The 12752-nt window shown below is 47.2% G+C and overlaps 1 protein-coding gene across 2 annotated transcripts in view; it reads left to right on the top strand.

Moving 5' to 3' along the window:
* LOC132570923 (popeye domain-containing protein 3-like) overlaps positions 1 to 12752 on the top strand; it is a 70139-nt gene that overhangs the window by 39776 nt on the left and 17611 nt on the right. Inside the window, exons 4-6 of one of the 2 annotated variants that reach the window (XM_060237575.1) lie at positions 2148 to 2152; positions 5421 to 5654; positions 6426 to 6550. In XM_060237575.1, coding sequence (XP_060093558.1) covers positions 2148 to 2152; positions 5421 to 5654; positions 6426 to 6550 — 364 coding nt within the window. Of the gene's footprint in view, positions 1 to 2147; positions 2153 to 5403; positions 5655 to 6425; positions 6551 to 12752 lie in introns of those variants that run through there. The other variant, XM_060237561.1, reaches the window with a different exon arrangement.

Here is a 12752-nt window from a genome sequence, read left to right as displayed (position 1 = left end):
GAACCTGGGTTTTATTCGGTGGACTTTTTTTTTTAAATAAAAGAACCGAGTCCTTTCAAGCAAGCAAAAAATAAAATGAACTGGAATGTGATTTGTGCTCTGTGCCGCACATACATCTTGGAAGGCCAATATAAAAGAATGTGAAGGTTAGTTTAAGGTGAAGAGAACATGGTTACATGATAAGTGTTTCCTGTACATACATTTGTTGGGGATCTGAAAGAGGTGGTTTTCAGTATAATCCTTGTTGCGTTACTCCAGTCTAAATGGTTTGAAATATGTGTGTTTGGATTCAAATAACTGCATAGGATTACAATGTTAGTTTTCTACGGGGGGGGGGCAGGGGGTGGAGGTTAATCTTAGAATTGAAGATGTAGCACATGAAATGATACATTTTAATGATCAGGGAAGGCAAATGCCACTTCCTCCCCCATCCCAAATATGGATGGAATCATTCCTCACTAGGTGCTGCAGCCCTTGGATTTTGGTAATATGTTGGTTATTCCCAGAAGTGTGGCCAGAGAGTGTTTTACTAGTTTAAAAGGTAAACTTGAATAAATAACATAATTAAAACTACAAATATATTTCTGTATAAAACAAAAGCAAGTTCTCCAGCATGTCCAAAGCATGAATTCATCCCATGATGGTAGAATCTCTTCATAACACTTCAGCTTCCTTTGGCCCAGCCATGGAGCATCATCACTTACTCTCTCCAAGTCAGGCGGAATGAACATAAAGAAGAAAGTGTGTTTGAGAATTGTAAAGTACTGAGGTTGGCGCAGTAAGAGACCAGAGTCGGAGAGTGATTTCAGCAAGCTTTACTTCAGGAACACACACACAGACTGAGCTCTATTCAAACTTCCCGCTCTTTTATACAATTCTTGCCCCCTTCTGATTGGTCCTTAACTATCTACATGGATTGGCTAGAATGAACATAAAGTCAGGCAGAATGAACATAAAGAAGAAAGTGTGTTTGAAAATTGTAAAGTACTGAGGTTGGTGCAGTAAGAGACCAGAGTCGGAGAGTGATTTCAGCAAGCTTTACTTCAGGAACACACACACAGACTGAGCTCTATTCAAACTTCCCGCTCTTTTATACAATTCTTGCCCCCTTCTGATTGGTCCTTAACTATCTACATGGATTGGCTAGAATGAACATAAAGTCAGGCAGAATGAACATAAAGAAGAAAGTGTGTTTGAGAATTGTAAAGTACTGAGGTTGGTGCAGTAAGAGACCAGAGTCGGAGAGTGATTTCAGCAAGCTTTACTTCAGGAACACACACACAGACTGAGCTCTATTCAAACTTCCCGCTCTTTTATACAATTCTTGCCCCCTTCTGATTGGTCCTTAACTATCTACATGGATTGGCTATTTACAGGGCCCTAAGGGCCTATCAGGGTACAGTATGAGCTTAGATGTTGATTGGCTACTTATGTTTCAATCCTTCCCCTGATTGGGCACGCTTAGGCCTTCTCTGGAACCCTGGTGTGGAGTACAAGCTTTGGCTTGTTCAGCTTCCCTCCAAAAGTAACAGTTCTCCCATTTAAGCCTAGGACACAACAAGAATATTCCTGCCCTCTCCTCACAACCATTTTCTTCCACATTGGGAACTTGGGTCAGAAGCTGCCTCTTGCTAGCATTGTGCTTAAAATTAGATATAACACTATCAAATTAAAACAACATTATATATCAATCTATATTGCTATCTAAATATCAATATAACAATAATAAATAATAAAGAACATAAAAATTAAGCAAGAACTGAAAGGCAAAAGCCAGAAAAAACAAAGAAACTATACAAACTATAAAAATAGCTTAACCAAATGCTTTTAAAAATACTTATGAAACAGCTCTATTAGCACAGTAATGTCGATGGCACTAGGATAATGTTCCAAATCTACAGCCTTGGCACTACCACAGAATAGGCCTTCTTTCCACAGGCCCTGGGGCAGACGGCGCAGGAAATACTGCAATACTCGAGGGATGGAGCAGAGAAGATAAAGAAGCAAGTCTGCTTCCTTAGGTAGAATGACCATTGCACTTTTAAACTGACACGTGGCTGGAAAAAGCAGTCTTTCTAAAGCCTCGCGACTAATCCCAAATGTGATTGAGCCTTAAAGACAGGGTGGCCCTCAGTACATGCTCAGAGATTGGGTTTTTTTTTAAATGCCAAATTTCAGCTTCCTGGTGTTCTTAACCACCTCCGGGGTTTGCCCCCTTTAGGAGTCCCGAACTAAGAACCATGCAACACTCCCCCCCCCCCCCCGGCTGATCCCTCCAGTAGCCCCTGCGCCGTTTGGTGGTCGACTGGGAAGGGGGTGTGCCAAGGGGGAAAAGCGCTTGCGCGCTGCAGCCCCTCGCTTCTGCCCGGGCCTCTGAGTTGCGGGCGTTGGGGAGTTGGCGCCGCCTGCGAGCTGGTGGCGGCGACTGCTCGATGCCTATTTTAGTCAAAAGCTCCGTCCCTTCGGGCGCCGCCAGTGTTTCGCTAGTAGGCTCAGAGGGTCGAGAGGGCGCTCGCGTGGCAGCTTTCCGGCCATCGCCAGTTGCTTTTGGACAGAGAAGCTCTGGAGCAGAGGACAACCGCGGTTAGGCAGGTGAGACTGCGGCGGGGAGTTGGGCAAGAGGCAAGACCCCGGGAAGACTGCGCGCGAGAGAACGGGGGGGGGGGGGGCTGGACGGGCGACGGGACAGCTGCAGGCGGGCAGCCACTCCTAGTCACGGCGCCCCTTGCTCTGGAAAGCCTTCGGCTTGCGGGCTGCTCCGCCCTCCCTAGGTTGTTCCCGAGAGCTCGCTGGGCTCCAGACTTTTGAGCAGCTGGCAAATCGAAGGAGTAGGGATACGTTTCGCCCGCGGGTTAGTTGACCATGTAGAAGTACGTGCGCTGCTTCCCATGTCCCCTACGCGCCCTCTCAACCACCCCCCTCCCCCCCGGGCCTGGCTTTTCTCAAAGAAATCCCGGGGCTCAAAGCAGCGGCAATAAAAAGGGACGGCATCGTGTAGCTGTTGATTTCCAAGTGGGAAGGTAACCTGACTGCCTGCATACTCTGCCGTTAACCATTTGGTGCGTGCTGGTGGTGGGAATGCTGTCCGTATGTCCTTCAGGGACGCACCTCCTCTGGTCCAGACCTGCGCACAAAGTGCAAAAACTTTTTAAAGCCGGCACTTCCACCAAGAGACAGCCCTGTCGCTCTCAAGACGAGAAAAGGCTTAGGGGGGGGGGGGTGAGCCCTTGTTTAGCATAGGTGTGGGAGAGGCATTGTTTTAGCCTTGTATGGTTGTCCCAGTCTTCCTTCGAGGTTAGGGGGTGGTGGTATGCATAGTCTTCCATTTTACCTCCAAGACAATCCTGTGCTTAGGCTGTGAGGCAGTCGTGATTGGCGCAAGGCCATTCACTGAGCTCTGTGACTTAATAGGATGTGAACCCAGGTTCTTACCTGTTGTTATTACTGCAAATTCAGAACCCCACACCTGCTCAAAAATACTCCCTAATTTATTATGTCTTGACACAGCCTGTCATATTCTCTTAACCCCAGGGGCCTCTGAGTCTTTCTGCATATCTGCTCTGCCTACCTCTAGTACGTTGTCTCTACTTTACTAGTCTTCCTTGGGAGCAAGGGATTAGAGAAAAACTAAGGGGACAGTCCCAAACAGGCCTTATTGAAAGCAAGTCCCATTTTATTTACTGGCGCTGACAACTGGAAAAGTGTGGTTTTTTTAGTTATTATGCAGTCCTAAATGATATTGCACCTTTCTAAGTTCCTTGGTGTCGGTGGACAGGGAAGGGTGTGTAGACCTACTTAGGATTTCTCTGTTAGCATCTCCAACATACTTTTTCTTGCCCTGTGTGAGAGACTGGTGAAGTCTGGTTATAATCCATTATTGTATTCTTTTGTAGCCATCTGGGGCGTACTGTCTTCATTCTGTGTCGGCACTGTGCCTTAGGATGGACTTCAAACTCTATGTCTAGGTCCGCCCCATGAAACAGAACATATGCAGTCTTGTATTATGCAAAAATATACTTAACCTTTCCACAATAGCTCACAAGCCCTGTTTGAAAATGTTTGTCTTATTTATTTATTTCAGCATTTATTAATGAGCAAGACAACGTGCAAAATGACACACAAAAAGCAGCCAGGTGCTTCTGCAAAATTGCCAGGCAGCAGAGTCCAATGGTTCAGCTACATCTTCTCCAAAGTTAATCCTATAGACCTTCACTAAGAGCTGGGTCTTTATGTTCTATCAGTAGTAATGGTAGCTGCTGCAATGTGATTTCTCCTTATGTTGTAATGTGAGAATCCAGTGACCGTATGAGAAAAGTTTTCATCATCATGGTACTTCCTATGTCAGTGTTGCCCCAGCTGCATCACTTGGATTTTAAGAAGCCTTCCGACAGGATTTTGAAATTGCTGCTGCTTCAATAATGTGTAGGCACCATAACACAATCAAAAAAAGCAGTGAAAGCCGCATTCTCATTTGTTTCTGTTCTGTCATCATTCTCTTTTTAAAAAACATTAGTCTGTATGAGGACCATATGCCTCTGATGACTGATGGCAGTGCTATGGGCAGTAAATAGATCTAACCTGCACAAGTTGCTACATTATTAAAGAAAACAATGTAATTGTTAATGGGACATATAGCAGAGGCTAACTTTATGCCTAATTACAAAATATCCCTTGCTAATGTCCATGCACAGTCAGTCCTGTGGAGGAGTCAGAGCTATTATCTGTTTTTGTGTCACTTGGAAGATAAGGTAGATTTATTTCTGTTGCACTTAAAAGTTGGCTGACAGAAAAAATGTGTAGTATTTTGCTTTGTATTACTGGCCTTGTCTTTGCAGTGCTATATTTAGTAGTGCTACCATGGTTCCATGGCAGCTGTGATAGGTGTGGGATAGATAAGATGAATTGCTTCTTTATTTGAAAGCACTCCATGCTTTATGCACAGAAGCCTTGTATTTGCACAGTGTATGCCTGGGGTAGCCATTTGTATGTTCTGCTTTGCCTTAGGACAACTGTAGTAGAAAGTGAAATGTTTATTAAAAGCCAGTGTGTTTGAATGTTGCACTAGGAGCTGGGAGATTCAGGCTGGAATCCCCATTCTCCCAGGGAAGCTCACAGAGTGACCCTGAGCCAGTTATACACTCTCAGCTTAACCTGCCTCACAGAGTTCTTGTGAGGATAACATGGAGAAGAGAATGATGCTTTGGGTCCCCAGTGGGGAGAAAGGCAAGATATAAATGAAAAAAATAAATAAAACTGTATGTATATACAAGGCTGGTTTTTCACAATATTAAATGGGAGAATGTTTAGCTGTGAGAGGCTGACCTAAAGATTCATATTCCAGATGTGTGGACAAGTGAAACAAATTTGAAGCTTATTTTCCCCTTGTTTCTTATTTTAATGACTTTTACCATTTTTAACAGGCAACTTCAAGATGAACCCCACGCAAGCCAGTTCAATCATAGTGACTCCTTTGAGTTTTTCCCTTGACTTCAGAAATGCCACTTCTGTGCCTTTGAATGAAACTGTGTGTGAAAACTGGAGAGAGATTCACCACCTGGTTTTTCATATGGCTAATATTTGTTTAGCAATTGGATTAGTTATTCCAACCACTTTCAATATTCACATGATTGTCCTTCGAGCTATGCTAACAATAGGTAGGCCAAACAATAGATCTCTCTTGACATTTCACTAGATTTCAGGGTTCTTTTGGGGCTATTTAAAAACTTCTGCTTGCCTAATAAGTTTTTATATCTTATTCAAAATACATTGGAATAACATACCAGCCTTTTCTTTCAAACTGCATTGCAAGCTTCCTTCAAAACCTTCTCATGTTTCCAAAGCAGCTGCCCATGGAGCTAAGAGTTCTGGAGTATAGTAAGGGGGAGTAAAAATAAAGTTAGCATGCACAGTTAAGTTCATTCATGCCCCTTGTGAGCATGCCTTTTATGAACTGAGGTATGGGGGGAAGGCATCAATAAACTCCAACTTACCATGCCTATAGTGTAATATGTAGCATATCCATATGTGTAAATGATTTATATTTCTCCACCTTCTGAGCGACAGGTCACCCAGAACTTTATATATCCTTAAGATTGTGTTGCATTCTATGTTGTATGTATGGAGTATGCAAACATTCAAAGTTCCCCACCATTTCTACAAATGGGCTGTGGATGAACAGAATCTTAGTTGTTTTTAAATAGAGACTATTATACTGATGTTGAAAGTATGAGGCAATAAACAATGTAGTCATATACAGAATTATATTCTTCAAAAATCATTGAAGGTATAGCTCTGCTTACAATTGCAATGTTAAAGGAGCTTTTTATTAGACTTCCTAACTGTGATGGGGGGAGGGACCAATTGTAGCCTTGTGCTTTAGGGATGTGTATATGTCATCATTTGAGATACAACTTTCTTTTTGGCAGGATGTGCACTTTTTATCATCTGGGCAACACTTTTCCGCTGTGCCTTGGATATAATGGTCTGGAATGTAGTATTCCTGCTTGTCAACCTTCTTCATTTTATATATTTGGTATACAAGAAAAGACCGGTATGTCCATTGCTAGTAAACAATAGTTTAAAGTATCTATATACCCATCTCTCTCTTGATCATCTCCTGATCATTCTTGCCTTCTTATGTTTTGACCGTCTATCAGACATGCATAAAGATTTAGTTGAGGAAAGCCAGCATTTTGGATTTTCAGAGACTTAAAATTGTGTGTGGCTAGTATGCTGATGCAGTGATAGTGTTTTTTCAGTATTCCTTGGTTTTGCCTAAAGAATAATCTTCCTCTCTTGATACTATAGACTTTATTTTCTAATTGGTAGTTGCAATTTCAAACCAGTAAAGTGGCAATTTCAACTCAAAAGGCAGACACAGACTGAGATGGTTCATTGATGTAATACCCTGTGTGTACTATATATGGATGTACACGTATTCCTTCCAATCAGTTATTTTTTTGCTACAGAGAAGTCATCTTACTTTGCTTCTACATGTATTTCTTATCAAACAACTGTTCCTTGATAGCTGTTTTTAATGAGGTACAGTACAAACCACAGTATGAAAAAAGTCATGTGTAACATTTTTTCTTTAAATGTACTGAAATGAGAGGGAATGTCTGGTATGTGGTCTAATTTAATCAGCCAGTAACATCCTGTGTAGATGGAGAGCAGCATGAAAGTTGATTTTCCCCCCTCAGTTATTGTTGTAGATATATAAAGCAATACAAAAGAAGCAAAGGGGTTCAAAATCTTTGAAAGAAGAATTATCTTTTAATCCCAACATATCTTCCAGAATCTCTTTTTTTTTTTACAAAAGAATACGTACCTGTGTTTCCTTAATAAAAATAGTTTCTTGCCTTGGCTTCTTCCATCTTGTTTATAACAAGAAAATAATGTAAAGTAGCTGTGCATAATTTTAATAGTAGCTCTTCAGCATTTCAGGCAGAATCTTTTAAATAGGTTGCCTTTTAAGATTAACATATTGTTAATTTTTTTTCTTTCATATACACAAAATGAGTATGCCTATTGAGCTAGGTAAAAAACCCTCATCTGGCAGTATCTGTCCTCAGTTTTGCAGGCATCTAATACATATATGCAAAAAGAAAAAATGCTGCTGCTTCTAGCTGTCCCTTTACACGAGCCCTTATCTCATGAACCCAGCCAATTTTTAACCTGCTCTATAATTTATAATAATGACTCAGTGCTGAAGGTGAGAGCCAGTTTGGTGTGTTGGGTAAGTGTACAGAATCTTATCTGGGAGAACCAGGTTTGATTCCCCACTCCTTCACATGAAACTGCTGGAGTGACCTTGGGTCAGTCATAACTCCCTCAGAGCTGTTCTTCACAAGAGCAGTTCCCAAAAGAGCTCTCTCAGCCCCACCTACCTCACAGGATGTCTGTTGTGGGCAGAGGAAGGGAAAGGAGATTTTAAGCCATTCTGAGACTCCAAGTGAAGGGTGGGGTATAAATCCAATCTTCTCTTCTCTTCTTGACCAGATTGTGATAGAAACATAAAATATTTTTGAAAATTATCAAAATGCATTAAAAATGAGAACGATCTGATGACTTCAATAGAAACTCTAGTTAGGTACATTCAGAATTTAATCTACATAACTCTGTCATGTTTAGCCAGAATCAACTTCAACTGTGTTTTTAAGAATATAAATCTGCTGTTTGCACAGTTAAAGAAAGACAGGTTGCTTACCTGTAACTGTAGATCTTCGAGTGGTCATCTGTGCATTCACACTTGTGGGATACTGCGCCTGCGCCGGTCCCCGATCGGTATCTGTAAGAAAGCCCGGGAATTTTCCGCGGTCGGCGCCACTGGGCATGCGCAGGCGTCCCATTGCGCACGCCCAACGGCGCCATCGCAGTAATCCCGCCAGTTCCTTCATGACCGCTGAAAGCTCCTATTGAAGGGAGACCGTCAGCAGTGGGGAAGGAGGGCGGGTAGTGTGAATGCACAGATGACCATTCGAAGATCTACAGTTACAGGTAAGCAACCTGTCTATCTTCTTCGTGGTCTCTGTGCATCACACTTGTGGGAGATTAGCAAGCAAGGCATACCTGGAGGTGGGAAGACGGTCAACCGGAAACAGCAGATTGTAGAACCGCAGTCCCCAACCGAGTCCTCTGTTGAGCATGCACGTCCAGCGCGTAGTGCTTCATGAAGGCATGCGGGGAAGACCAGGTAGCAGCTTTGCAGACATCCGTCAAGGGCACGCCCTTCAGGAACGCCACTGATGTCGCCATCGCTCTTGTGGAGTGTCCACGGACAGGTCCCGGCAGCGGCCTCTTTGCTAGGAGATAGCAGATCTTGATGGTCTCTGTCAGCCACTTCGAGAATCTCTGTGACGAGATCCTGGAGCCCAGTCTGGGCGCAGTGTATGAGACGAATAGCTGCTGGTCCCTGCGGAAGGCTTTAGAGCGCTTTAGGTAAAAGAGTAAGGCACGCTTAACGTCTAAAATGTGCAACCTACGCTCCTCGTCCGAGGAGGGGTTAGGGAAAAAGCTTGGTAGCCAAACCTCTAGGTTGAGATGGAATTGGGAGGCCACCTTAGGGAGGAAGTTGATGTCTGGGGCCAGGGAGACACCAGATTCTCTAAAGGCTAGGTAAGGGTAGTCACAACGCATCGCCGTGAGCTCCCCCACCCTACGTGTGGAAGTGATGGCCACCAAAAAGGCAGTCTTCCAGGACAGGAGCTGCAGGGAGCATGTGGCCATAGGCTCGAAGGGACGCCTGGTTAGTATGTCTAGGACCAGTGTCAAGTCCCACAACTGAGTGGGAGGCTTAGATGGTGGATGCAGTCTAAACAGCCCCCTCATAAACTTTTTGGACTGGGGATGGGCGAAAATGGAGTATCCACCCACAGGTCCGTGAAAGGCAGAAATGGCTGCCAGGTAAACTTTAATGGAAGAGAAGACTAGGCCTGCATCGACTAGGGACAGCAAAAAGTCAAAGATTGCTGGCAGGCCTGCCTCCCTTGGTGTGCCTGACCGGTCAGCCATAAAGTTCGAGAACTTCCTCCACTTCCTATCGTAGGACGCTCTGGTGGAGGGTTTTCTGCTATTTAGGAGGACCTCTTGGACCCTGCCCGAGAACTCTATGGGTCTATAAGCCACACTGTCAGTTTCAGGTGTGGCACGTTGTGGTGCAGCACGTGCCCCCCCTGAGACGACAAGAGGTCTGGTTCCGCTGGGAAGTGGTAGAAGTTCCCCCCCGACAGCTGTAGTAGGGAGGAGAACCAGTTCTGGCGAGGCCACCAGGGGGTTACCAGGATGCAACGTGGCTTTTCCGTTGCTATCTTGCTGACTACTCTCGTCAACAGGGGGAGGGGCGGGAACAGGTAGAGAAAATGGCCCTCCCAGGGGATGAGGAGTCCGTCCCCCAGGGATGCTGGGTCAGCCCCCCCTCTGGAGCAGAACATGGGGCACTTCTTGTTGTCTGTTGTGGCGAAGGCATCCAGCTGTGGGTACCCCCAAAGCTGGAAGACTGGTTGCAGGAAGCGCCACTGAAGTTCCCACTCGTGTGGTGAGGCCCCCCCTCTGCTCAGGGAGTCCGCCTGTATGTTGAGGACCCCTGGGAGATGTGCGGCCTTCACAAAGATGTCGTGCTGGATGCATTCCGTCCACAAGTCCATCGCGAGTGCACAGAGCCGACGGGACACCGTCCCACCTTGCCTGTTGATGTAAGCTAGGGCGGTGGTATTGTCTGTGAGCAGTGCCACTGTCTTTCCCGCCAGCTTCGGGTGGAATGAACGAAGGGCAAAGTGTACCGCCAGCAGTTCCAGGTAATTTATGTGGTGCAGGGCCAGCTTGGGAGGCCACTGGCCCCCCACGCACAGTCCGTCCATGTGGGCCCCCCAACCCCACAGGGAAGCGTCCGTGGTGATGGTCACTGTGGGGGCCGGGAGATGGAAGGGCGCTCCTTGGCAGATATTGTCCTTCGACTTTCACCACTGGAGCGATTGGAGCGTTGTAGGAGGAATAGTGAACCTCTTTCGAGGTGAGTCTTTGGTTGGGCGGAACTGACGGAGAAACCATAGCTGCAGGTCTCTCATCCTCAGTTTCGCGAAGAGTAGCACGCTTGTCGTCGCTGCCATCAGCCCCAGCATCCGCTGAAGCTGTTGTACTGTGCCCCACCCTTGTCTTTGAAGCAACTGCACTGTGTTGATGATGTCCTCTGCCCTCTGGGCGGGCAGGAACGCCCGATGCAGGTTTGTGTCCAGTACTGCCCCAATGAACTGCACTGTCCTTGATGGAGTGAGTTTTGATTTCTCTAGGTTGACCTGCAAACCCAGGGCCTCGAGAAGGCGTAGTGTGGATGTGATGCGAGCAGACAGATCTTCCCTTGATCTGGCCACCAGGAGCCAGTCGTCTATATATGGGAAGACTATCACTCCCTGCAACCGGAGGTGGGCAGCTACTATGCTCATCATTTTTGTAAACACCCTGGGTGCTGTGGAGAGTCCGAATGGTAGGGCCATGAACTGGAAGTGTTGCGGGCCCACAGCAAACCTCAAAAACCTTCTGAACTCTGGGTGGATGCTGATATGGAAGTAAGCATCCTTGAGATCTATGGTGGCCATCCAATCTCCTTGGTTGATGAGGGGCAGGATAGATTGTAGTGTGGACATCCTGAACTTCTGGTACAGGATGAATTTGTTCAGATTCCGAAGGTCCATGATGGGTCTCAGGCCTCCATCCCTCTTGGGAACCAGGAAGTAGTGGGAGTAGAAACCACCCGCCGTGTCCCCTGAGGGAACCATCTCTATGGCTTGTTTCTGTAGGAGGTTGGCCACCTCCGCCAGCAGAGGCGGGGAGGGAGGGGTGGTAATCACTACGGACTGGTTTGGAATCTGAGCAAAGTCTATTTTGTAGCCCTCTCTGATGATGGAAAGGGCCCACCTGTCTGAGGAGACCCGCTCCCAGGCAGGCAGGAAGGGGCGGAGGCGGATAGTGGAATGGGTGGGGGCGACGATGCGTGGGACAAAGAAGTCAAAGTCCCTGCTTGTAGGGGCGGGCCCCCTTAGGCTTGCCTGAGGGTTGGGTGCTGTAGCGACCTCTGTTGTTACCCGAGTAGGCCTGCTTGTCGGGCTGTGAGGAGCGAGGGTGCCACTGCTGGTCTGAGGGTGGCTTGTGGGTAGGTTTCCTGGTCCAGGATCTGCTCCACTGCCTGGCCCTGGGTTGTCTGGAGGGTGCCTGAACCGCCAGGCTCCTGGAGATCTTCAGGTTTTTATCCAGTTCCTGCAGGGCGTTGTCCGTGGTGGTACTAAAGAGACCGTCCCCTTCAAAGGGTAAGTCCTCGATGAGCGCCCTGGTGTCTTGCTGTAGGGTGGTAGACCTCAGCCAGGAGTGTCTATGGATGGAGACGGCGGACATGATGGCCGAGGCAGACACGTCCACCATGTGCCTCGCTGCTGTTAGCTGTTGCTTGGCTACCGTCAGACCTTCTATTTGCAGTCTCTTGGCAGCCATTTTCTTGTCCTCGGGTAGGGAGGACAGGAGGGGGGACAGCTGTTCCCACATGGCGTACTGGTATCTCGCCATGCAGGCCGCATAGTTCGATACCTTCGCGCCCAGGGATCCCGCCGAGTAGATCTTCCTGCCCATGGTATCCAATTTCTTCCCCTCCTTGTCAGGGGGGGCAGAATGCACCCTGCGCGACCTCGAGGAAGACGAGACGATGGCTGAGTTCGGTTTTGGGTGCGTGAAGAGAAACTCAGCCCCCGTCTCCTGGACCTTGTACATATGGTCCAGCTTCCTCGAGGACACCGGTGCCGAGGATGGCTTCTTCCATGGGTCCTTGAGTGCCTGTAGTATGACCCTGGTCACTGGCAGGGCTACAGCCGCAGAGGTGTCCCGTTGGACGATATCAAAAACGTTATCGTCCACAACTGGCTTGGGCTGGGAGATGGTAGGGAAATGGTGGTTGCCATCCTTTTAACCATCTCCGCATAGGACCGCAGGTCTTCAGAGGGTGAGACTGGGAGGTCCTCCGCTGTGTTGGGATCCGGCGAGGGTTCCCAGGTTCTCTCCTCGTCGCTCTCCGACCCCGATGGCGAAGACTCTCTGTGCTCCGAGCGCTCCGACAGGGGTGGTGTTGGCTCTCTCCGTGGCGACTGGATCGGCGTCGGTGCGGGGGCTCTGTCGGTGCGACGCGTCGCTCCGGTGGGATCGAGACCGATGCCGATGGTCGTCTGGATCGGTGCGATGTCCAGGAGAACGAGGACATTTCGGACCGATGCTCC

The sequence above is a fragment of the Heteronotia binoei genome, chromosome 1 (genome assembly GCF_032191835.1).
Source record: "Heteronotia binoei isolate CCM8104 ecotype False Entrance Well chromosome 1, APGP_CSIRO_Hbin_v1, whole genome shotgun sequence".
Taxonomy (NCBI): domain Eukaryota; kingdom Metazoa; phylum Chordata; class Lepidosauria; order Squamata; family Gekkonidae; genus Heteronotia; species Heteronotia binoei.
Note: the sequence above shows the minus strand (reverse complement) of the source record. Positions and strands in the feature narration are given on the sequence as shown.